At 36.2% G+C, this 26,273-nt stretch overlaps 1 protein-coding gene across 1 annotated transcript in view; it reads left to right on the forward strand.

The window, feature by feature from the left end:
- The window catches only part of LOC106099436, a 121,037-nt gene extending 94,801 nt beyond the window's left edge, over positions 1 to 26,236 (forward strand). Inside the window, exons 8-14 of the mRNA XM_013277994.1 lie at positions 7 to 1,109; positions 1,347 to 1,489; positions 1,805 to 2,008; positions 2,978 to 3,104; positions 3,754 to 3,941; positions 14,985 to 15,056; positions 25,305 to 26,236. Of these exons, the coding sequence (XP_013133448.1) occupies positions 7 to 1,109; positions 1,347 to 1,489; positions 1,805 to 2,008; positions 2,978 to 3,104; positions 3,754 to 3,941; positions 14,985 to 15,056; positions 25,305 to 25,393 (1,926 nt within the window). The 3' untranslated portion in view covers positions 25,394 to 26,236. The remainder of the gene's footprint in view (positions 1 to 6; positions 1,110 to 1,346; positions 1,490 to 1,804; positions 2,009 to 2,977; positions 3,105 to 3,753; positions 3,942 to 14,984; positions 15,057 to 25,304) is intronic.
- The last annotated feature ends 37 nt before the right edge of the window (positions 26,237 to 26,273 follow it).

A 26,273-nucleotide genomic window follows, 5' to 3' on the forward strand; every position in this document is an offset into this window, starting at 1 on the left:
CGCGAGCTGCACACTCCCAACTCCAGGTACAGCATAGATCTGTCCACGCCCAATTCCAGACTTAGCAAGGAGATGACGTCGCCCAAGTCCAGACTCAGTTTAGATCTCAACAACGGCCAAGATAGGTACATCAACCCGGAATTTTTCGGACACAGTCCTAAGAGCAGAAAAGTTAATGCAGAAAAATCCGTAACACCCAAGAGTAATGTTTCTCAAAGCAAACTGTCGCCGCAGAACAGATTTACTGATTTCAAAAAGTATTCGTCTACATTCGATAACATTCAATCGTTAATCAAAGAAGGAAAAGTGGAGGAAGCTCCGCAAATAGAATGTAACGAGACGGTGAACGAGCTGACCACGGTCCCACCGAACATAGTCCGAGTGATATCTCTGCCGAGTCTCGGCGAGGGGGAGGGGAACGGCGCGGGGCGGCAGGCGCTCATCACCACGGTGGAGGAGGAGGAGGACGCGGAGAGCGGGGAGCCCGGCTCCAGCGGGGACACCTCGCCGCTCCGCAAGATCGAAAATAATATTAGCGCTATTCTAAGTCAGGGACGGGACCAAAAACACTTTACACCGTACATGCCTAAAGACTGGAATATACATAAGGACGAGTATTGTGATGATGTATCTAAGGAGATTTTAGAAACCAATTACCGTTATAGCTCTAGGGACAAGCATAGGAGACACGACATCCAGAAGTCATCCAGCCACAATGAAATACAAAACAGGTCGATGGACCGCCGTGACCGGTCATCCGGCCGCCGGTCGAACAGTATGCACAAGTCGACCAGTTCGAAGGACGCGCCCGTTGGCTTAGTGCGTCAGCCCTCGTCGTCGGACTCGGCGGTGTCGAGCGGGGGAGACTTTCCACTAAATGTCCAAATAGTGGAACACCCGTACAGGCCTCCTTTGCCCCCGTCGCCCAACCTCGGCCACGAGAGAGGACCCCTTCCTCAGACTCCCGAGTCTCCTAAATTCCCTCCGCTGCCGCCGTCCCCGGTGCAAGAAGTCGAGGACGAATACACGGAGATAATGCAACCGACTGAGCGCCGTCATGTTAAAAAAGCCGATACCTTACCAACCCCCACACTGGAGTCTAGAAGGAGGTATGCATATTCTGCTATTTACAAGTAGATACAAAAACCAAACCCTTTTTATTTGGGGTAAATAAAAAATAATTGGACATACAGAATTAGGGATGTCTTGCTGATAATGATTTAAAAGCAACCAAAAGTGTTTTATTACGAGTCGTGGTAGTATGAGGAGCGTGGTGGATACTCTTAACGTAAGCCTTGGCTAGGCTCGTTTTGATTATATTTGATGTTGTACTTTGCACCTGGCAGGCCTTCGGAGCCGCCGGCGGTGCCGCCGCACCGGGACGCCACCAACAGCCTCAAGACGCGCTCCATGGAGGCCGGATACAACAAGAACCGCAGGAGCAGCAACTTCAAATCTGGTTCCACAGACAGAAGAACTTTACCAACAGGTAACAATTTTTATCGTTAATTATAAACTACTTGCTATTTATTTACTCAAGTTACCTATTTTACTTTGTAGTGCAATTTAGACTACTAGCGCCATCTATTATCTATCTAAGTGATTAGAGTCGTGGAATGCAGCTTTATGTTTCGGACAAAAATATCATAGATGTCGCTTTATAAAACTTTTTGTCAACCTTATTAGGAATTGACTTTATTTTTTATTTAAATGAGAATGCTACAAGCTTGTTTCTATTCAGATCTCTTATACAGCTGTATTTTTCTAGAAACTTTCTATCACTCCGATTCTTATTTCGTTGTAGATGTTGGTGCAAGTGGGGCACGCCGACGCACCCTGCAGCGTCAGAACCGAGAGCCGAGTGCGGGGTCCCGCGGCCCGCTGCAGACATCTGCGAGCCTGCCCGAGACGCCGGTATTCGCGCGCGGCTGCGACGTGCCTCGAACACCGCCCAGGAACTCCACGGGGCCGCCGCGCAACAATACTATGAATTCTATACAGACCATAGGCAAGTATGGATGCAATTCAAGTGATCATAGATTAGGGCTATAGATCATGTAAGCCTTCCTTCCTTTGCGGAATCTGCCAGTGTCGAGAATTTTGGTGTTTAGTTGGAGAAAGATCAGCTCCTGTACGTACATGAATGGGAGAAGGACAAGATGATGATGCCGTCCTTATCATTCCATTTGAAAATACCTAGACAACTATATCATATAAAATTATAAATACGAAAGAAAATATGGATAGATTTGAGGTTTTTACATATCTTAACGGCTAAAGGTATCTCAATGAAATTTGTCATAGATGTAGAACATAGACTGGAAGAAAACATAGGCTACTTACTATGCTGTTTTTAATTTTGGGAAGACGAAATCCCGGGTAAAAGCTAGTATTTAATTACGGTAGAGACAATTTAAAGCATCTAGTGGATGCGTCTATGCAGCCCTTTGCTCAAGAAATCAGTAACAATAGACATTCATGACATCTTTTATGGTATTGTTCTATTTTTGTTTTCAAAACCATTTTACGTAAATGTTTACTAGAAAACGTAAATATTTACGCAATATAAAAACATATAATAGTTTAATCAATAGCAAATCGTTGTTTTTAATTTCATAATTTATTTAGTCGTGTTGAAATAGTGAGAGCAGAAACATCGAGAGTTTTATTAAAAAACGGAAGAGTCGCTTAAAGTTAGTTGTTCCTGTATTAGGGATTTTTCTTTTTTGTTGCTCAGGTAAAATTTTGTGATATACCTTATTAATCATTTAAATTGTAGAAATAATTCAAGCTGATAAAAAAACATTTCGGATATTACGTTTGTACTAGTGCTTGGTCTATTTTTTAGTGACTAACTACATTATTTAAAGATTGTGTCGACGTGTGCTTTTCACATTAATGGGTAATAGAAAAATTTAATAAATCTTGTCGATAGTAAATTAAGTTCTTGGGCATTAAAATAATGTGGTATGTGCAGGGAGTTCAGCGACGCTGGGCGGGTACGGGCGCGGGTCTGTGATGGGCGCGGCGGGCGTGTGCACGGGCGCAGACCTGCTGCGGCTGGGCGGCCCGCCGCGCGGCTGGTACCCACGACAACGACACAGGTAACTTAAATTTACTGGTAATACTTTGATTTACTCTAATTAATACTCATACAGATACAGATACATTTTATTATGAATTTCAACCGCAGAAGACATGTATATAAACAAAAATAACGTATTGTATTCTAAGGGCCTGTCCCACCAAATTGTAAGTTGTCTGATAACAATCCAACGTGTAAAATATGTGATGGAAATATCCGATTTTGTTCCATTATCTGACAGTGACGTCATTTTTAAGCTATCTGAGCCTCTATCAGCCAGTGGTGGGACAGACCCAAATTTTCTTTCAAAATATAGTGAATAGATGATACCAATGGTTACCAAACGTTTTATGTTTTAGTGAGTAATTCATAGCCAAAGAATGTCCCAATATATTTAATACTAGCTGTTGCTTGCTACTTCGCCCACGAGAATTTTAAAATTAGTAAAAAACAAACTATGTTACTACAATTATAATGTAGCTTTATAATGGTGAGATGATTTTTTAAATTGTCCAAGTAATTTATGATTATTGGAATAGATACAAATGTATATAAATCTTTCTTCTTTATAATATTAATATAGACATTTCTGCAAATAACTTGAAGGAATTAAGGCCCTATTTCTAAAACCACTTCTATCGTTTGTTAATATGTTATTTTTGTTCCAGGCCCGCGTCGACAGAACACTTAGACAGACTGACTACATCGTCCAAGATAGGCGTAGACCACCCCGTGGCGTGGGAAGGTACCGGCGCGCGCAAGCCGCTAACTCTCCCGCCAAACCTAACGCCCAAATTCTTCCAGAAATCACCGCGAGAAGCGCTTCGTAGAGTCACGAGCTTATTAATAAGAAAAGGTAAATTAACGTTATATTTCTCTAGATATAAATATACAACATAACTTGGAGGCGAAACACTTCCGTAAGTGCTTTCTCAAAGATGGTACCAGTGCCAAAAGCCAGCGCGAGCTAGCCCTGTAGCTAGTTCTGTCAAGGAGCCCTTAGTTTGCTTTAGTTTCTCCAATTTAGGGTATTAAATAAAACAATTATTTTACTGTCGGACAGGCGTTAGAGCACGGGGCCCCCAAATTCGCGGGCCCCGTAGCATTTGCAACTCTTGCTTAATGGCACTGCTTGGTACACCTGTAAAGCATGTGTAGAATGTTCTTAATCTTGTATTACTTGTCTCTCATACGATTGTGGTTTGTTAATGTTCCTATTTATTGATACATTGGAAAGTTTTATTCGTAAACATTGAAGTTCATTTACATAGTTATTTAACTCACGTTCCCAACCATGAGATTGTAGATCATATTGCAATTCTCATTTACAAGGATACGTCTTCGTACGAGTAAATGGTTTTACCACGTTTTAGACTGTTCACTTTAATATTATTTCATATTTTCACATATGCTGTATGTTTATCTTTATGTAGAACGAGGCACATTTCGATAATGTACATATTATATATATGTAAAATTACACAATATGCAAATCAAACATTTATTGCCTTGCGTTGTTTGCGCGTAAACAAGTCAGTAGGTATCAAGACAAAGCGAAATGTAAATATTCCTACATCATTGTATGCGACTCTCGTTGTTGGAACATAGGGTTTTTGTACAATCACATACGTTCATCTAATCCGTAATTACGATTAAAATGTCCGTAAATTATTACAAAATAATTATAATTTTAATCACGTTTCAAATAATCGCGACCATTACGTTATTTATTTTCTTCAATTATTTTGTGAAAATTATCCCGAATAAGGGTCGCTAAATGTATACTAATATTATGAAGAAGAAAGATTTGTATTTTTGTATGTATTCGATTCGTGTATACGTGTATACGTGTATAAACTACTAGACCGATTGTAAAAATTCCTTCAATATTAGAAAAGAAATTTATCTGTGAGTAACATAGTATATATTTTTTTTAATTCATACAGAGAAAGTTGCGAGAAACAGCTAGTTGTAAAAAGTTATTTGAGAAAAACTGTTTTACGAGAATATTTTAGAATCGAGACATTATAACGAAAACTTCAGTCTGCTATGAAAAAAAATACAATTAGAACGACACAGCATAAATGCAAATCATTATGTCTCATACTATGCATTTAATATAATACTGCTTAGAGTCGTTTATGTATCACATTTCATAGGAAATATGAATAGATTATCATGGAATCACAACACATGACTACCGGCGTATATCGCTATGACGTTGTTTGAAAGAATTATGAATGAGAGACAAATACATTCACAATTACGAGACAAATGCAGACATTTATCAACTAAGAACGTACGCACAACTGACACTGAACTATCGCACAACTGTTTTGTCGCGTTTTAATTCCTATGAGCTTATGTGCGCACAATACTCGATTTTTAGTTGTGCAACTAAACAGTTGAATGGGCTGCGATTCAATCGCACAAATTTTGTGCGATAATTTAAACAAAGCCGTGCGCACGCTTAAAGATTCATCATACTAATATTATAAAGAGGAAAACTTTGTTTGTTTGATTGTAATGAAATAACTCAAAACTACTAGGCCAAATTTAAAAATTCTTTCACCATTAAAAAGCTACTTTATCAGTGAGTAACATCGGTTACGTTTTGTATTATTTTTTAATTTCACTCGGACGGAGTCGCGGGCGAAAGCTAGTGTGATCATAATTTAGCTTTGTTGTAGGTAGACTGCACAATAAACATAATATTGTCTATTCTGAAGTAAAACGTTTTCTACAAAACTAAATTTTAAATGGAATAATTTTAAATTAAATCAAACGTCATTCGAATAAAAAAATCAAATTTACATAATAAAGAATTTATTACGGAGATAGAAATATCGATTAAAATGTCTAGTAAATGATAGGCTATCAATAAACGACTGTGTTTCTGTCTGGTTTAGTTAAGACGTCTACTGTACGACTTTTAAGTTATCGTGTCCCAAGCCACTTGAAACCAACAGTATTAAGATCTCATGAGTATGAGATATTAAAGATGTGTAACATGGGACAAGAAATGAGGAATAACAGTGTAGTTAGTAGTTAGTAACAGCATTTAGGATTATTAGTGAGCTTTTATAAGAAAACAATAACATTTTTATGGCCAGTAATATTGAAACATGTTTTTTAGTTTGTAAACAATATCGAAAGAATTGAATCACCGATTTTATATGCTATAAACCATTATTTCCAATGAAATCTTTATCAAAGATTTTAATACATCTTTGCAAGTCATTACTTGGTTTATTATTCGGATGTATATATCCTAAAATAATAATCCAATGGAGTTATAAAAAAGACTTACGTCATTGCATGGTGAGAATCTGATTAAAAAAATAAACAGGCTTCTAAAAGTGTTAGTTTAAACAATTCGTTTGCCTGAGTCACGTAGGTATGGACATCGACCGGTTCTTACTAAAACTACATATTTAATAAAATTATATATTTATGTATAATTGTAAAAGATATATTTACCGTAACCGAAGCAAATTACAACGTTTGTTTTAAAATTAATTACGCTGATAAAACCAAACGTTTTACAACTAAAAAACTGACTCACATTGATAATAGATGGCAGCACTTGTATAAACGCGTACCGATTGTCAGTTCGCTATTGCAACTTTCTTTTCAGTTTAATAATTAATTCTGAATTTCTCGAATAATTGCAATGCTAACGTATATAATTAATAAAAAAAACTTTAGATAATATCATGAACTAAAATTTAAAAATACATTAGCAATACTAATTAGTCGTCATGATACCTAATTAACTATGTAAATATTTTCACTTTTCTTTTAGAAATTAATGGGTATATTGTCAGCAAAAACAAAAAATACGTGCTTGCGTTTGATATTTTCGAAATTTACGATCAAACATTTATGAATTCGTACGACAAACACGTGCCATTCTGTCCCCTTTGCAACCCCAAAAAAGGGGTCCGATATTTAAATCCCGCTTCAGCCTTTGCGCTGTTATTGTTCCTATCTAAATAACGAACCTACGCATACGAACGGTGTAACAATACGGCATTAACAATCGTTTACGGGGACCTCAAAAGTTCGACTGCACAATAGAGCACCGCATACAATAGCGATTCTGTTACCTGCGACATCAATATGTGCATAATGGTATGGCATGATTCACAAACGTCCCTCGCGCGCCCTGCCTGACACTGTGAGTCATCGTGCTGTGCCCGGCCATGGCCATGCTGATTGCCGATACGACCCTATCCCATGATTAATAGAGACGTGAAAGGAGATAGTTATGATATCCGACGCGAACTGACTACACTATTATTTATTGTCTGTGATAAATACATTTCGCAGAACGCTCTCCTACTCTTCACGCGCTGAATCAAACCGATGATTTATAAATTTAATCGGCCTTTACAAACGTGAATAGATAATTCATTCGTTTAATACTACATTTATTAGCGTAAAAGTTAACTGTTATTGCAAAGTGTAAGTACGTATTCTGTCAAAACCGGTCGTAGTTCCAAAGATGGCAACCGGTCGGGCGTCGAGGCCGATACGAACGCGCCGGCGCCCTACATACGAGCGACCTGGCCATCGCCATTGGCACCGCCATCGCTCGATATTAATACTTAAACGTTTCCATTACAACCGAATTCTTAATACCTTCGTATGCATTCCGGAGAAAGTTTTAATGTATTATTAGGTACAAATGAAATTTCTCGAAAAATCTTCATCGTCACAAAATGTTTGGAACGTCGCCAGAGTTCTTCGACCATACGAAAATAAACATCATGGTCGCCAAAAGAGGTGGAGGTTCGCTATTTATAGTTTTTAATCATTTATTTGGCATAAAAATTGAATTGTATTTTCATTAATATTTCGCTTGTTACTTCTAGGATCCTGATTATTAGTTTGATAAGATTATAACAACATCAAAAATCTGCAGTGCAGTGGTTTCATAAAATTTATGAATTTTGTTCGTAATTAACACGTTTTACATTGGTAAGTCTGTGAAATCAAATTTTATTAGCGAACTTAATGGTATATGAGAAAGTGAACTTTGTATAAGCACCTGGTAAAGTGTTATTTATTACCATAAACTAAATGTAACAGTACAATTTAGTTCAGTATGAGAGAAAACAAACTGTCGTACTTCGATTTGTACGTAATATCTATACTTCTATACTATTATAATAAAGCAAACACACACTTCTTTGTTGTCTAAGATGTCAGCAATTACAGCATATTTTTGAATAATTGTTTTTTTTAATAAAAAAAACTCAACGCTTACGTCAAGCTGTAGGCTATATATTTTCACGCCATTAAACTAAGGGGGTAAATATTTTGGATAAAAACCTTAGGGTTGTGGGTAAGTTGACCATAAGTTGCTGCCAACATCAAGGAAGCCAAATTGCCATGCTTTGTCATCATGTCATGTCATTTTGACATTTGCTATTGATAATTTAACAAATGTAAAAAATATAATAAAATCTTCATAATTACATGCGGATGAAGCCGCACAGGAACAGCTAGTATGTAATATATTACATATACGTACAACGCCTTTGTTCCTATCCGATACAGATAAACAATCCGATACAACGTTTATCATTGATAAGTTCGTTTAATCAAAGTGATATCATCTTTGTCGTTTGTAGTCCAACGACAATTTTGGTAAATATGCATTCAAAGAAATTAACAATATACTCGTAATGGAAAAGAAATTCATCATTTTAAATGTATTTTTCCCGGAAATCATTATCTATCTTATTATAATAAATGTCAATCCTTAATCGATTTTTTTTAAATAATCGATTCTTCAATTCTCGAAATCATAACCTTGCATAATATCGTTGAAAACCTTATCATAATAATCGAAATACTTATCTTTATATGACTGCATTCATTGATATTTACTAATGGATATACAACATAATCCGTTAAGTTTCATTTGTAATAAATAATAAAGAACGAGATATCTCTTATATTTGTAATATTTTACTTATTTTCCATCATGTCTAGTTTCTACTTGAGTAGAGAATCTTACTAATATTATAAATAGAAAGTTTAGATGGATGGGTGGATGGATGTTAGATTTTGTAGCCTAAACTACCGAACGAGTCTAGTTGATAATTGGCGTAAACATAGAGAGTAGTCTGAAAGACAACATAGGCTACGTATTTTTTGACCGACTTCCCAAAAGAAGGAGGTACTCAATTCGTCTGTGTTTTTTTGTTTTTCATTTTTAATTCCACGCGGATGGAGTCGCGGGCGAAAGCTAGTATATAATATATGTAATTCAGTAGCTAACAATCTCGTCTATGTTATGGATTTCCTAATCTACTGGTCTTCTATTTCATTCAGACACGTTTAATTACCAAATTACTCGATACTCCACTGAATTACTGGTACCAACTAGCATAAGTTTTATTACAAGAAATACTAAAACACCTTATTAGTAACCTCATATTACACACGTATAGAGTATTGCTTCAGTATATTTCTTCATCTTTATTTTTAACATATCTCAACGTTTGTACCTGAACATTCCTAGTTCGTAATAACAAGTTATAAATAGAATTCGGACTTTTGACCGTGGTGAGAAAACCTTGTTTTCCGCACTGTTGTTTCTGGCTTCAGTATGTAGTAATTAAAATTGTTACCCTTGTTTTCAGGGTCTTCTTGTTAGATTTCGTCTTGGCGCTTGTCTTTATTCTATGAAATATATTCCTGGTTAAATTATAGACATCAAAGATGAATCGAAATGTATAGCATGTTAAATTGGCAAGCTAGTTGTTTGTTTCTTGTCTTGTTTTTAGTTCAACACTTTATAGTTATATAAACCAAACTATTTATTGCAGAGATAAAGGATACAGCCATAATTATACTTTGGGTTAACTAAGATTAGTGTAATTCTAAAAAATAATATTTTATTTTGAAAAATATAGATAACACGGCTTAAAAACATACAGCAGCAGTCATTAATAATTTACTAAGGGCGACGCTCAGTGTAGATTTGTCATACTAAAGCTTCAGTTAGTGAGTCACTTAACAACTGACTGCAAATATGAGCCTTCAAATATGATCAACAACATTTAATTTTTTAAAAGTATAACACAGTCCCACTTAGCAAAAATAAAATTATCGCAAGTGGTTTATCGTGTCAATAAAATTTGCACACACGCCCCGTAATATCAATACGCGATAAAGTACCTGTCGAGTTACAAGCACGTATAGACGAATTCAATTGAATTGACAAATTATATTTACACATTTCACTCGCTGACAATATCATTTATTGTCTACTCGCTGTCACCCGCGACTCCGTCCGTGTGGAATGGTAAAGTAGGCTACGTATTCCTCCAGACTATGCTCTACATCTAAGCCAAGTATCATGGAGATCATTTCAGCCGTGTAGGATATGCCTTCTAACAAACATCCATCCAAACGTACATACTTTCGCATCTCATTCACTATAGAAAAAAAGGTTTTTCCAGTAGCAAATGTTTAGCAAGTATACAACAGCTTAGCACTGTCTGAAATCATCTATGCATGTATAATAAAAAATAAAAAAATATATTGGTGCTCGCCACAATCGTTATTCCGGTAGGATAGTCCGCCGCATTGTCGGCGAGTGTGCGACATGAATGCAAATGGCGGCACATCCGTCTCCGACCGACTCCGAATCTACGACTACATCCGGTCGATGACATACCGAGACCGAACCGACATCACACGAAGCCACGAGCGCCTCTCGTATCGACATCTCATACGGCAAGCGGCTGCGGCTATAAGTACAGTCAGCATCCTTCGCTGTGTGCCATCTCAAAAAAGACAAGAATTCGAACATGTAATACGCTATAGGTCGATAAATATTGTATAGATGGCGTGTTTTACACTATGTAACAGATACAGTGCTGCATCTAATTTGATTAAAATATAGATAACACCTTAACAATTTATTTGCAAGAAGGGGTAAGGTTTAAATTAGTTTTGAGCTGCAAGACGATATTTCATTAACTAAGATCGCATACGTAGGCGACTGTACCCACGACTGGTCAACAACCCCATATTAAAACAATGTACGAACAATTTGCGATAATGTGCTCACTTTTCCGCATATTGTTTATGTTATTTGTACAATATGTGAAACTGATAGCTGTTTATTTTTGTATAATTTATCTCTATATAAATATGAAAACTTATATTTAAAGATAAATACTTATTTATGTATACTTTCTATAGAAACAGATGTTATTGAAATGTATGGAAAAAATAAAATAAAACAACTTCAGGGATGTAATTGAAAGTTGAGGAAAATTTAATACAATTGTTTACTAATGTTAACTGTTGTATTTTATGTTGATGCAAATTTCTAAAGGTATTTTTAAACTAATTTAACTAATTATTTAAGTAATTTCAGTAAATTATACTATAGATAACTATAGTTTAAAATCAAACGAAAAAGTTAGAAATTAATTATAAGACACCATAATTTGGGCATGACTACGTTCTTTCAAACATACATATAACTTACCATACAGTCAGGCAACCTCAAAGCTTTTACGGCCACGACTTTGTCGACCCATGAACGCCATATGGCACCGTACAGTCATATAAAAAAATGACTTGTATTTTAAGGACATTGGTACACTCAAATTAAACAAATGAACATATGTTTTATCATTTATTTATAGAAATGTATTTTTTAATCTTTCCATTTTCTAAAATTAAAAAAATGAGTCCACCACTTTTAATCCATCAATCGTGTATTTTTTAAAATTTCGACTAATTTTAATATTTATAACCTAAACAATTTCAACGTATATTTCTAGACATTTGAATAATACTTAGAGACTTGTTTCTTTAAGTATTTCGTTAATGTTAATAAGGGTAAGGAAGTAAAAAACAATTTTAAATATAGTCAGTTTAAACTGTTAGCGACACTATGGTGCGGAAACAATATAAATCAAGTTGTGAGTAGTGCGTGATATTACCAAGCTTAACCTTAGTATCCTTTCGTATCACACGCTTGAGTACGGCCTCGTAGTAATCCAATATGGGCAAGTCGCAGCGCGCGGCGCCGCGCTTCACTTGCACCAACTCCTTGATATTAGGACCTTACAAATTACTTATTCGTCATACATCCGAATTCATGATAAATTATACAGATCACCTTTAACTAACCCGGTAGTTTTAACTAAAGTCAGAGCTTAGAAAAATAGGTAAAAGTGTTTAGAATTTAATGGAAAACCCAACGCCAGGAAACTGAACAATTGAACATTTTATGGAATTTTTTGTATTATAAACAGAACGGAAAAGTCTAAATTTATGTCCGTTTTGTTGAAATAATATAAAACTGTACACACATTTAAAATTATAAACTCGGTTTGTGATGTGAACATACATTTTCGATACCACACATGTTCGTTGCGTCAATTCTTAATATAGCTCGTGTATTTGTTTCCTTTAATATTAAAAACACTTAATTACACGTATAACCGATATAGCACCATGAGTTTAATTGCCAGTACTAATGTTATAGGGTTCATTAGTGATGTGGTCAGAATGATCAGTTTTCCTACATATTCTGCTGTAAGCTGGCAACAGCGGTCAAACTTTGAAATAATCATTGCGGTTTTATATTGAGGAATAAAATAAATTTATACGATTATTTAAATTTCGATTTAATCTGTTTTTCTATACTAATATAATAATACGTAAACACACCCTACTTCGTGGCATAGGATGTCAGCCATCACAGCATATTTTAGAATAATTCTTTCATTAATAAAAAGCTCTACACTTAGGTCACGCTTTAGGCTATATATTTTCAGCTATTACACTTAGGATGCAAATAAATTAAAGTAAGGTTATTATAGTCACAGTTATTTTGACATTTGCAATTGATAATTAAACAAATGTAAACAATAAAATAGAGTTTTTAGAATTTCATGCGGATGAAGCCGCACGAAAACAGTTAGTTATTTGTATTTCGTTAGTATGTTTAAGGAGACACATCGTACGGGATGTGATCACAGATGGTGTGGCCAATGTGCGGCGTGGCGGGGCGAAGGGGCCGCGAGTGAACGCCACTGCCAAGGCCGCGCCTTTGCCATGAACACAACTCCGACGTTGCAATCGTCTAATTAATTTTATAGCGCTATTATCACAGACTATTAGCTCTTATTGCAACTTATCAAATAGTGGTAATAAATTACATGATCAGCCAAAATTTATGTTAAAATTCTTCCCTTTTAGTAGAACAAAAGTATTGTAAGTTTTATTAGGTCTTATATTATTATTATCTAATGTAACTATAATATTACAGTAATGTAGAAGGGCAACAAAGAGATTTTGAAGAAGAAATTTATACATTTATAATTATCAAAAATTTGCTTAAAAGCATACAAAACTCATTTAATTTAAAAATAATTCTTGAGTTGTCAACGCGACTATAAAAACAGAAAGTCTTATTAAATTGTTTAAATAAATCATTTGTTATTATTTATGGATTTATAATTTCCATGCAATTACCGCTTAGTAAAACTAATTATCCTTATTCGTTACTCGTTAAAATATCACAATTTGTGTAAAGTTTATATGCGAAGTTATTTTCCTTAAAAAAAATATTAGGCACAAAATATACATCGATTTATGAGTTCAATTCCTTATGGATCAATTTGTTCTTATTTTAAAGAGACAGTTCGAGTTCATGTTGATTCATCCTTAAAATGCGATAGCTAATTATCGCTTGATACATTATAAGGGAAAGTTGATTGTAAATTCGCGAGTGTCGGCGGGTTGAACGCTCGGGGGACGGAGACCGGTCGGTCGGCGCGGCGAAGCAGAGGGTCCGAGTGCAGGTAGAGATGGCCGTGGATTCAACGAAATAGTTGCATCAACCGTCGATCTACAGTCAACGTAACTGTTTTCCATTAAACTAGTAATATATAGCTAAACGGACTATACACAAGTCATTGATATTTTTTTTCGTCGAATTCATTCGAGTCATCTTTGATTAAACTTGGTATGCCCTCAAGAAGTTAACAAAATAAACTACTTTATCAAAAAACTTAAAGCAAAGTAACGTAACGTTTCGTTGACGGTTTTTTTTTTGTTAACGACCCATCTCTAGTTGAGGGAATGCGCGATGCGACGCTGTGCGGTGCGACACCCGCTCCGCAACCACCCCGCGTCTCCTATCTCCACGTATTTCCGGCTTCGATCCAAATCTAACCGGTTTTTGCATCTAGACGGGATAAATCTTGTGCAATACTTATATTTCAACATTCTAGAGCACGTCTTCTAACACTTAGCTATCAGAGAAATCTATAAAATAGTAAATCGTTATTGTTATACAAATATCTACAAATCAAACACATACGATTATGGGTCTCTAACAAATAAAGATAACGGTAGATTAACCTATTAATGATTACTGTTTAATTTCTTACATCTATTTGCGGTTGTTATTATACATTTTTTACAGTCATGGCGTCTTTCCAATGCGCACTGGTATCGAAAGTTTTATCGCCATTTTATCGGTTGGGTTGGCAAGATTTTATGCGGGAACGTTACATACATTTTGACTTACTACAATCATTATACATTTTAAAATATAAATTAAAAATCTACTGAGACACAATTATGCCGTCAGACTTGCGATGAAATTATTTTTACTACAAATTATTTGATCCATTTACTCGTACGTTATGTACTTAGGTCACATCTATGTTTGGTTAGTTAGATATAAAATCCTAATCGCCGTAAATCTTAATTTTCAGTATCTATAGTTTAGTGGATACCTATATATTTATAACTTGATTCCTTGTAACATTACAAATAGTGCTGTCGTAATAAATACTTGATGCTTGATGCTACTTTATCACAGCAATTGTAATTTCCTTGTTCTCAGGTAATAATGGTAAGGAGAAGGAGAATGCTCGCAGCAAGGAGGCAACGTCGCCGGCAGCGCGCTCCGCTAATGGTCAGTACTTAATATTATTGCTTTATTATTACCATCTCGAACCTCAAAAAGCAGGGTAAGTAAGGCCGATCGCCGCAACACCGCGTTGCTATAGCAATAACAGGGAGTTAGAGCTTGAATGAGTGCTTAATAATCGAGCTGGGTACGATCGAAGGGGGCGCGTAGGGTGCGAGGTGTCGGGGCCGGGGGCGGGAAGGGAAGCTTCCCCGGGGGTTGCGTCGCCCCTGGCGGCCAGCGCGCAGTCGCAGCCGCCACCCTCGCGTAAGCCGCGCGCCCCCACACCCGCGCACACCCCGCTCTGCAGGGGCGAAAACGACCCGGCAAGACAGCCGGCATTTTTGCGGAAATTAGAATTCACCCTATATAACCGAGTGGAAAACTTAGTCGAGTCTCGTTACGGTATTAAATATAAGTAATAAAGCGAACGTTGTCGCGGCGGCGTAAACCGACTATCTATTTATATTATTGACGCCGTTTAGTTACGACGAGCCGCCATCAATCATAGCGATAATAATAATTATCGCGTCGCGCAGGACGAGAAGCAAAACAACGAACCAGAGCGGCTGCGACGAGGACGCGAGCACCGCCCGAATATAAACATACCCGATGGTCGACACTCGATGCTCAAACTTGGGCTTCCAATCGGTAGCAAACTGCCGTCTAAAATGCGATGACAATGCGTATCTCTGCACCCGGTCATGCGAATTGTGTAAACTTTATGTTAGGAAAGCAGAAACTAAATGTTTTTGAACCATTTCTATTTAAGGATTCGAACATTTCACTTCTTGACATGGTTATTAATCTCAAATGGAACAGAGAGGTCACTTTGTTTCACGTAGTTTACTCTGATCAACATTATATTACAAACTCTTTATTTCGCTGATCCAAATATGATAAAAAATTAAAAAAAAACATGTCGACGAATTGCGTACCTCCTTCTTTTGGGAAGTCGGTCAAAAATTCGTAGAAAATTATTCAAAAGAGCACAATCATTTCAATTAGATAGAACAAGCTTCTTATAACTTAGTTCGTACAATACATGACTAACAAAGCATTTATCTACGTGTTTATATTTTAAACGGGAGACAAAAGGTCTAAAATAGACACGTAACCGATGCTTAGCTGTTCTGATAAACGTTGGTACATAATGTCAAGTTGTTAGACGTGTCCTATCAACGGACGAAGCGACAGATAGTGCGACATCCGCCTCGGCAGCTAGGCAGCGACGCGCCCTGCGATGTTAGTGGGCAGACATGTTTGGAGCGGAACAATGCAACCGATCTCTATGCTAATGATGATTAATTGTTGTCACTACAAACGATAATGATATCCTTTTCACCGAAATGTTTTCGAATGACGTCATTGTACATGTTCAAGTAATTCAGATTACTAATATGGGTGTTAAAATTAATCATGTTTATGAATATGTGAATTGAAAATGTAACTTTATCCCTATATATGACGGAAAAAGCAACTTGAAATATTTCAGTATGTTTAAACTATAGCACTATTTAGTTCAAATAAAAATGACCGTTTATTTTTCATAGCAAGGATTACGTCATGGAAAATTAATCTTATCTGCGCTCAGACAAACGAATATCGAAAAAACAGTTTTATCCATAAATTTTATTTAGTAGTGTTCTCATTTCCAATGAATCAATTTCTGAGTTAGACGATGAAAGATGTGTTTAAATGACGTCATTGCTTGACTCAAAATAACAAATGCTTAATTGGTTAGAGTGTACACATCCATTACTGGTATCTGGTGAGCCAAGTGTCGTGGTATTCGTTAATTGGTGTTGTCTCGACTCCATTATCTACTGGAGTCAACGTCTGACTCCGACTCGTTCGCTTAACGCTGTGAACTTATCAACAACGTTTTACGGCCGTTTTCCTTCACCTAACTCTGTTACGTGTCGATGGAACTGACAATTTCTGACAGTGGTAGTGCCCGCTTTAACATCATAGAATGAATGGGCCGGCACGCCCGGTGTAATACCACGACCACACAGAAGACAGGCGTGAAATGGAAGCAATTCCGTATTTCATCTGATGAGTGTGGTGCCGGAGGCCTAATTTAAGTCCCTTTCTCCTTACCACCCTTTTCTTATAAGAAGAGGTTGGTAAGGGGAAGTGGATTTGACGGTGGAGGAGATGCATAGAAAGGGGAAATATGCTCTTTATGTGCGTCTCCTCCTCCGTCGTATAAGGGTAGGCAACGCATCTGCAATTGCGGATGTCTATGGGCAGCGGTCGCTTCGCCATTTTGGCGGCGCGCCGCTTGCTCGTTTGCCACCTTATGTTATAAAAAAAAAAAAAACAAAGGTTTTGCTGCTATAAGTTAAATTGAACAACTTCTAAATTGTAGATACATTATTGTAAGTTACCGGTAAGCATTAGGATCAAAGATAGCGGTATTCAACGCAGTACTGAAAGAACATTGTTAGAATTTTGTGTCGCAAAAGACAGTACGTAAATTAGACGAATTGACATAGAGCAGATTAGTGATAAAAAAACGAAAGGCCACACCAGTACCCTCACATCCTTTGGACTTGAATGTGGAAGACTCAAAAAAGAAAAGTTCCTAATAGAAGACCGTAGTATTTCCCTATAACTTTAGGTTAGTGATGCGCATCCTATTTATATTATTTTATTTGTTAGTTACTGATGCTGGCAGTGGTATCTCGCCATTACGGAAGTGCTGTTTAGTTTGGTATCGCCGCTGCATCCGTTTCTGTCGTCAAATTAAAATCGAAAGCATAAATAGTTAACATAAAGTGTGTCGTTCGTTTTATCGTATTTGTACATAAACGTAATTGAAACGTTCGTAAAATAATACCAGTGTCAGCGTTTTACATCGAATAAGTATTTCACGTCGCCAGTTTGCATAAATAAACTCTTATCTATTAAAGAGGGAAAGCGACTCGGAAATTCGGTACTAAAGACAACATTCCACGCTTTCCAAATTGGGAACATTTGATGGTTATAAATTTAAGAATACATTAATCTTTTAAGCTACTACGTTAATTATTTGATGTCACAAATTATTTAAAATTCATAAAAAATACGACTTTTAAATTAGATCATTAATTAGACTGCAACACGACTAGACTACGTTTATTTAAATAATTTGTTTTATTAAATTGTATTGATGAGGTCGTCGACCGATTGCTTACCTTGAAACAAGTTATCAAGTCAAATAAACTTGCAATTGTGATTCAAAATACACATGGTCGCATATTACAATGTTTCTTTATCGAACTCTTACCGATTTATCTGTCTATATTTATACTTGTATTTATTTAAACTATTATAATTATCAGAAATATAGAGTCGTATCAATATCTAGAAACTAGTGTAGAATAAGTAAATAGAACAATCTTTTTTACAGTGGTTTTAGACTCGTTATTTGATATTATCGTTTACTGTCATATTTTAAAAAACACACATAAATCACACTTTTTTGTATAAGTTTTTCACCGTACTTTACCCCGCCCACTAATATTTACAGTTATTTCTGGTGTACAGCTGGTGGTAAACATTTGCACCATTTGGATCTGTTCCAGTGAATACCTCACGACATATTTAAACATAGTAAACGTGTCAGCATAGCTACACTCCTAACCTCAAACGCTTCATTCAATAGTATTGCGTAATCAAATTACATAATTTTAATGTAAAAATACTCTATTCTTTTTCAAACGTATTTGTTGATTTGTCAATCGAGTCCTAATTCTGTTAGAAGTTATAGTTAGACATCGTACAAATATGATTTTGAGATTTATTATTGCCTAAGCACATCAGGCAAATATTCCCTAATCTTAAATAGATTTAACACGTCTTTACCCGATTGATTTACATTCGATTTTGTTTTCCATAGGCTCTGAAATAATCGAGAATTTAACATAGGTAGTCTAAGTAATGTATTACTCGAGGTAAAACAGTACATACTTTCGTTGCAAGACAAACTACACAATAACATACAATAAGTAATTTTAAATTGTTTTTTTTTTTATAATGTGCGAGAATCATTAAATGTTACATTGCTGTAATCCAAATAATTGTGATGAGTGTCAGACATTGTAGGCGCGTATTGAAAGGATAACCAACCGTTAGCGGCGATGACCATGCTCATGCCTACATACGAGGTCAGTGAACTACCCACATTTGTCTAGTATTAATAATTCATATTGCAGTGGATTTTTCAGCACACGACGCGATGTAACCATGACGATCTAATTAATTTAATTAAACACTTATTTATTAATGCGGTGAAACGCTCTCGTATGTACATTATTAACACTTTAATTGGAATAAATGATTTATACTTTTTATCACTAACTACCGAAGTTAGCAGGACATTCACCTAATCACTGAAACCACTAGTCAGGATTATAATCAGTATTTAGAAAGAAAAACTCCTGCGCAGTAATAACTCGCCGTTTATCATGGCGAAAGCAAAAGACACCTGTATACTCTCTCCTTTATAATTCGTACATAAAACATCATGTATACTCGTACATTACCTGTTTAATGGTGCATATTTTTTAAAATACACAAAAAAACCCTGTCCCTACGAACATTGTTTTCCTTCCTGTATGAAAACGTTGAAAAAACAGTATGGAATAGAACAATAACGCGAAATGGTTCCAAAAACCCGTACAAAACACTGAGTTCTTCTCGTGTACTCGGATATTTATTACTTCTAGAGAACGACTGACGCAGGGCTCTGCCTGTCCTGTAACATACTGACACCTTAAACTAAAACAAGCTAGGGATGTACCAAGTACTTTAACTAAAATAATCGATACCACGCTTTAGTGTAAAAAGTTATCGTTATCGACCCTCATTTTTTGTTTTTTGAAGTTTTAACTTTGATCACGGGCTTGCGATGCCCTTGATGATAAAACAATATTTTTTTTAAACTTAAGTCAACAGTGAACCTAATTAGACCTAAAGCAATTTTCGATGTTTAAAACTATCGATAGTTTTTATCAAACGTATCATTAGGGTCGTGGGCACGAGAGCGCGAAACGGTACCCGCAATGCCATCTCAAGGAGGCCTTACATAGTTATGTAGGAGAAGGTCGGTTCCGCCTCGCCGCCGCCTTGGCTACCAAAGTGAGTCAGTCGAATGCATACGTCTTGCGGGTCTTCGCACATCCGCACTTCCTTGAACTCACATTTAAGGGCAAATAAGGTTATCTTACTAATGTTATAAACACGAAAGCTTAGATGGATGGATGTTTGTTAGAGTTTGTAATCTAAACGGCTATACAGATCTCGATAAAATTTGGTATGGACATAGAGGATAGTCTGGAATAACACATAGGTAACTCACTTTTATTTTTTTTTTGCCACGCGAACTGAGTCGCGGGAGAGCATAGACAGTTTGACTCATTCCTTGCAGTTAATTAAAAAAAATAGACGAGTGCATACTGTTCTTTGTAAGCTATTCATTATTTCGCGTACAGCTGAATCATTAAATTAATTAAAGTAAGCTACTAAAGCAAATACATAATGAACATCGGACAAATGATAAGAGGTCACGCGACGATCAGCCGTTAACAACGCGACGCGAGCGCCCCCGGGACGCCGATGTTACAAATGTTATGTTTTTTCCTTTTATTCTTCGAAATAATTAATTGAAATGTTAAATTGCTACTAATTAGTCTAAATAACATGAAATTAAACGTCGAAAACTTAACTGTCTATTTAGGAATAATTATCCGCAGTATAACTACATTTTTCACATTTTAAAGCAATAAATCGCGCCAATTCCTTAATTCAAAGTAACCTATCTATTTTTCCATGAAAGGACCTAATTGTTAGATTGTCTTTTTACCAATATTAGAGACTATATACAGTACAACAATAACGAAGACGCTACTTACGGAACCCGAACTAAATATTTCTTAAACTATACGCGCCTTTTGTTTGCAAACTTCACCCCAAAAATGTTCTTTATATACGAGTAAAAATATGTAATTCGAAGTATTGTCTTGCAATAGTGACTTGTCTAAACTTGGCCGTCCCAAATACCAGTATGCTTATGAGCAACGCCATAACACGGCAGAGCGTGCCTTGAACATGTTGCGGTGTTATTTGATGTTAAAATATACAATATACGCGTACTTTCTTTTACGGAGCTAATTAATTTAATGTTTTATAATTAATAATAACTAAATTACTATTGTTTAAATTTATTTACATTCTGAGAAATATGGTTGAAAAACACATTGATGTAGGGTTTTTTTTGTCTTCTTTTTTTTAGGTAAGTTACTGCCGCTGCAATCGAAGCAGTATATTGTCTTTTTTCTCTATAATAATATTACAAAGAGGAAAGATTTGAATTTTTGTATTTTTGTATGTATTGAAATAACTGAAAAAACACTGGGCCGTTTTTAAAAAAAGTGTATTTTTTATTATTGTTTTAATTTCACGCGGGCGAAGTCGCGAGCAACAGCTAGTTAATATTAATTTAGTAGGTTGTTAAGTTAATTTTCAAATAACATGTACATTTTAACAATTCATGAATAATTTCCAAGAAAACACCTTGAACTTTATCTTTTTTATTACTTTTGGTTACCGTTAATCGCAATCGGGTTAATATGCTATCGATAAAAACCACTCACATCGTTTATCTTAATCGGAAAGAGATAGCACGTCCATTTCCTATTTCACATCTCTGTCTATCCGCACGTACATGACTGTGAATATTTTTACTAAAGACGAGATTCTAGAATTGAACCGAAAAATCGATATTTGATATACTCGACCGTAGTCTATTTCCAATGAGATTTCATCTTTTACAAAGAACAAGCAGTGTTCCTTTCAAAATTACTTGAAATTATAACCTACAAAAGTTTTTACATATTAAAGAGGGGTGAAATTCGGTGCTATTTGGAAATATTTCTAGTAAAAAACATAGTCCAGGGAGCAAATTATTAATTCCTTAATTTAAAATAAACATTGTCTATTTTATTATTTAACATACAAGCAACTTCTCTCTGATAAAATACACGTTTCCGACGCTTGGTTGTACGTAGGATCGTGTCTCGGGATATAAATGTTTTATTATTGTGTAATATTGATATTCACCCGACCAACGACGGGAACTTACTACGTACTAGATGTACGTCGTCTTACAATATGGAGACATTTCTGCATAGCTTCAATTTTAGAAAGAGAACTACGGCTTTCGTTTATCGTAACGTAATAACGCCTTATATTATCAAATTCTCTAGAATTACCATACTCTTTATATTATAAAGGAGTTAGGGCAAGTCCCACCAAATTTTGAATTGTCTTATAACAATCTAACGTGTAAAATATGCGATGGAAATATCGGATTTTGTTCCCTTATTTTACAGTGACGTATTTTTTAAGCTATCTGTGCCTCTAGCCAGTGGTGGGACAGGCCCTTAGTCTTTTATTTCTTATTATCCGAGAGCCATTGAGGTGTATCGTATCATACTTGGATAGGCAGTGATCTGTACAGTGTGGACTAAGCCTTTTAAACTCTACACATGCGCTACTCGGTGGCACGTAACCAGTCTTGTCGCATTAACATCACACGCGGATGATTCGATAAAGAACTTGAAATTTACTACGACTTTTTTATAGTCTGTGTTGTGTATTTTCTACATTATTAACACGGATATTTTACGACTAAGATGTACCCACCAGTAATAAAAAATGACAAAATAAACTCCCTTTTTAAGTTAACATTTGTTAACGTTTTGTTATGCCAAACCGGCAGACGTGTACTTTGTTAATCGCGTTTTTTTAAACAAATGACTGCGCTCGTACACTAAACAAAACATGTACCATTGTTTTAGTATTGTGGATCCTTTCCTTAACGTAAATACAATAGGTTAAAGTTATCGGTAGAATGTCCATGTCGTGTTATCACATTGGGCTTGTGACCATTGTCATTGCACAGATAAAGTAACTTTCCTTTTAACCAACATTCAGCCAGCGATAAGATAATGCACGGCTCATTGCAATGTAATGTTTTTAGAACCGATATTGTTGCAATAAGCTGTGAAAGTAAAATTTAGTTATTGATGTTTTATTTACTGTAAGAGCAAATAAAGTAATATCTATAACTTTTCGATTTTGGAGATATTTACGGCATAATCTAGTAACATTCACAGAAAGCGTCATTCGTAACATAATTTTCTATTATTTCTTCGTCATTAAGTTTCCTGAGTTAAAATTCGAATTTGCGTAAGATAATCCGAATCGTAAAAAAAATGCCGCAAGGGTGGATCTGGTACAATAAGCAGTTATCGTATAGGTCTGTCGTGTTAGTCGGACAGAGAGCGGTGCAGGAGCGCGGCGGTAGGGGAGAACGGAGGCTGCGCGATCGATACTCCCGCCGCCGCCGCCACCGCCGCGCGCCGACGAAAGCGAACGCACCGCCCGCGCCGCTCCGACCTCGCTGCCCTTCACCGAAGTGTCGACGAACCCTGCAGCCATCCCCCCGCCCTGCCTCCGCCCGCACTACCCCCGACAATCCCCCTAACCTCATCCCACACCGCGCACCACCTACCATCACCCGCACCCCACTACCCTCACGCTGCAGCCCTTCATATATTTCGAAGATGATCTTCGTGACCCGATTAGATATTTAAAACTTCATCATCACCTTTGTCTTGTCCCCTGGTGCTCTACCAAGTCCATAACGAAATGATTCATTTAATCCCTGATTCATATTCCAAGACGGTTAGGTTGATACACCGGACGAATAATTACGATGACTCATTGTTAGCAGAAATATTCTAATAAAATCATATAAGGGTATCATTTCAAGCCTAAATGATAGTAATTTAAAATCTAGTCGAATAATTACAATACAAACCGCGACAAAAGTTAATAAACAAAGATTTATCTTAAAACAACAACTGAAGACGCAACAAAAGATTTAACCTCTTATTTGTGATTATGAGTCATCATACGAAGATAAAAATGTTTGACTTCATTAAGTTGAATTCATCTGTCGTTATCACTGTATGTGATATTGAAATACGAGCACATGGCGCATCCAATCTTTGCGGGGAATCTAGCCAATGAACTTGAATGGCAGGCCTCCACTGCGCACGCTATAAATAGCCACCTAGCGATAAGTAGATTGAGCGTCGAGACTACAAGACATTGCACGTGATTTACTGTCTTCTATTGATTCCATCATTTTATACCTAATAATGATTTTATTTAAATGTTTGTGCTAACGATTTTTATAACATATCCATCGGGCATCAAATATCAGAGCGGATACTCTGAGGTTATTTTAAGCATCACGGCATTTGGGACGTTCGCTGGAAAACATCCACAGACTGCACTATTCTCGGACGCCCTACTGATGACACGACACACTTCATTAACACGTATTCAATTACATTGTTCCTATTTAATTGATCCATAATTCAACAACGTGTATTGTATTGAAAATCAAACTAGATTATTGAATGTTAGATGAAATTCACGGTCCCATGATTTTAAAACTTATCTCTAGAGCGATAAAAACGTGCAGCTAATTAGGCTTAGCTGTATCGCTTCAGTTGCAACTCGAGCAAATGAGGTTGCGGCTAAATTAATGTTTTCGTCTAATATAGAGTCTACATAACGGTCCTCGCGCATTGTTAACTAAACCATACAGTCTAGAGATGTGCGATTATGCACCATATAATTTTAATCGTGTTATTTTGCAAAGTTTATGGATCACATATTTTATTGTAAGTGGTGTAGATTAAAATTATGATCGTCCTAACGTGGAATTTTAAAATTTGCTGTTTGAATCGAATTCTAATAACAAAGTTCTAAGAGACAAAACGAAAAAACAAAGCATGTTAAAGCTGAGTAAAGCAAGCGTATTCGCGGCTGCGAGCTGCGATGCGGCCCCGGTATCGACCCTCCGCGGCCGACAGACAGGCGTGCCGCGTACACTTGACATTCCCGCTCCATTCCCTTACCCCTTAGCCAGGGGTAAGCGCACTCGACTCCTACAAGCGTCTAGAAATGCTTACACCAGCCACTATTTACAAAAAATCGATATCTAGCTGTTAAAGTATTCTTATTCATGTAGTTTTAGTGTATAAATTGTTAAGGATAAAATTATCTTTTTCATAACAAAAACAGGAAAACAGTAAATGAACCGATTTGTTTTAGTTAGAACTAAGCGGAAACTCCCTATTATACATCAAATGATTAATGAAGTTAATAATAATATTTGTTTGTCAATAGGCGATGAACATCCAGGACAGAAACAACGCAAAGGATTCTTCAGAAGCTTCTGGAAAAAATCTCGCCACTATTCCTTGGAGCATCCGTGACGAGACAACTCGAACTGTGGTATGACCATGAAGTCTCTTCCGTAGCCACTGCGAGTGGGGAAGGAACTACGTGACAAGCGCACGTAACTATTTATTAAGTATGTACACCACGCCGCGCGTTAAATAAGTCATTTCTGTTGTTTCGATCTAAATAATGTTATATTAATTCAATGATTTCACGCAAGAGAAATAACATTGGAGTTAGAAATAAAACGTTTGCCATAGGACATGGAAGCTGCCAGCACTGTTCGCACATTACAATACGCGACTTTTTACTTTGTCTTGTCTGTTGTATTCTTTACAGGCTCTGTTGAGTCAGTTGTATAGCGTTACTTAAGGTTATATAACAACGCATAATTTATTTGTAAGATGATAATAAGCATGAATTTTGTGCAATTTTAAAACTTTTCTTTCTTATAAATAGATGTAGAAATGTAGATAGATGACCATGTAGTAACTTATGTACATCCAAGGTTTTCTTTTTATTGGTATTTATAAGTAATTGTAATTGCAAATCAACCCCTATGTATTCGCAAAACTATTTATGCCGAGTTATTGAATCTACGCTTTATCTACACACAACTAATGTAAGATTAACTTTTAACTGAATCGTTGGATACTAATTACTTTGTACTGTACTGTACTGTACTGTGTTGTACTGTAGGGTTAGATCGTGCAAGATGGTCCTCGTGTGTTCCGTATGATGCATCTTGAAGAACCAAATCACTTGATAGGCAGTAGATGAGTCTTTACATTTTATACCGATCCTTGTATTCGAGTGTACTTAACTCTTATTACTGTAGATTTTGTCAAGGAAAATAAATTATGTTCATTAGCAATAAATATTGTTTCATTGATTTTCCCTGAGCCAGAGGTAAGT

The sequence above is a fragment of the Papilio polytes genome, unplaced genomic scaffold (genome assembly GCF_000836215.1).
Source record: "Papilio polytes unplaced genomic scaffold, Ppol_1.0 DF824102.1, whole genome shotgun sequence".
In the NCBI taxonomy this organism is placed as follows: Eukaryota; Metazoa; Arthropoda; class Insecta; order Lepidoptera; family Papilionidae; genus Papilio; species Papilio polytes.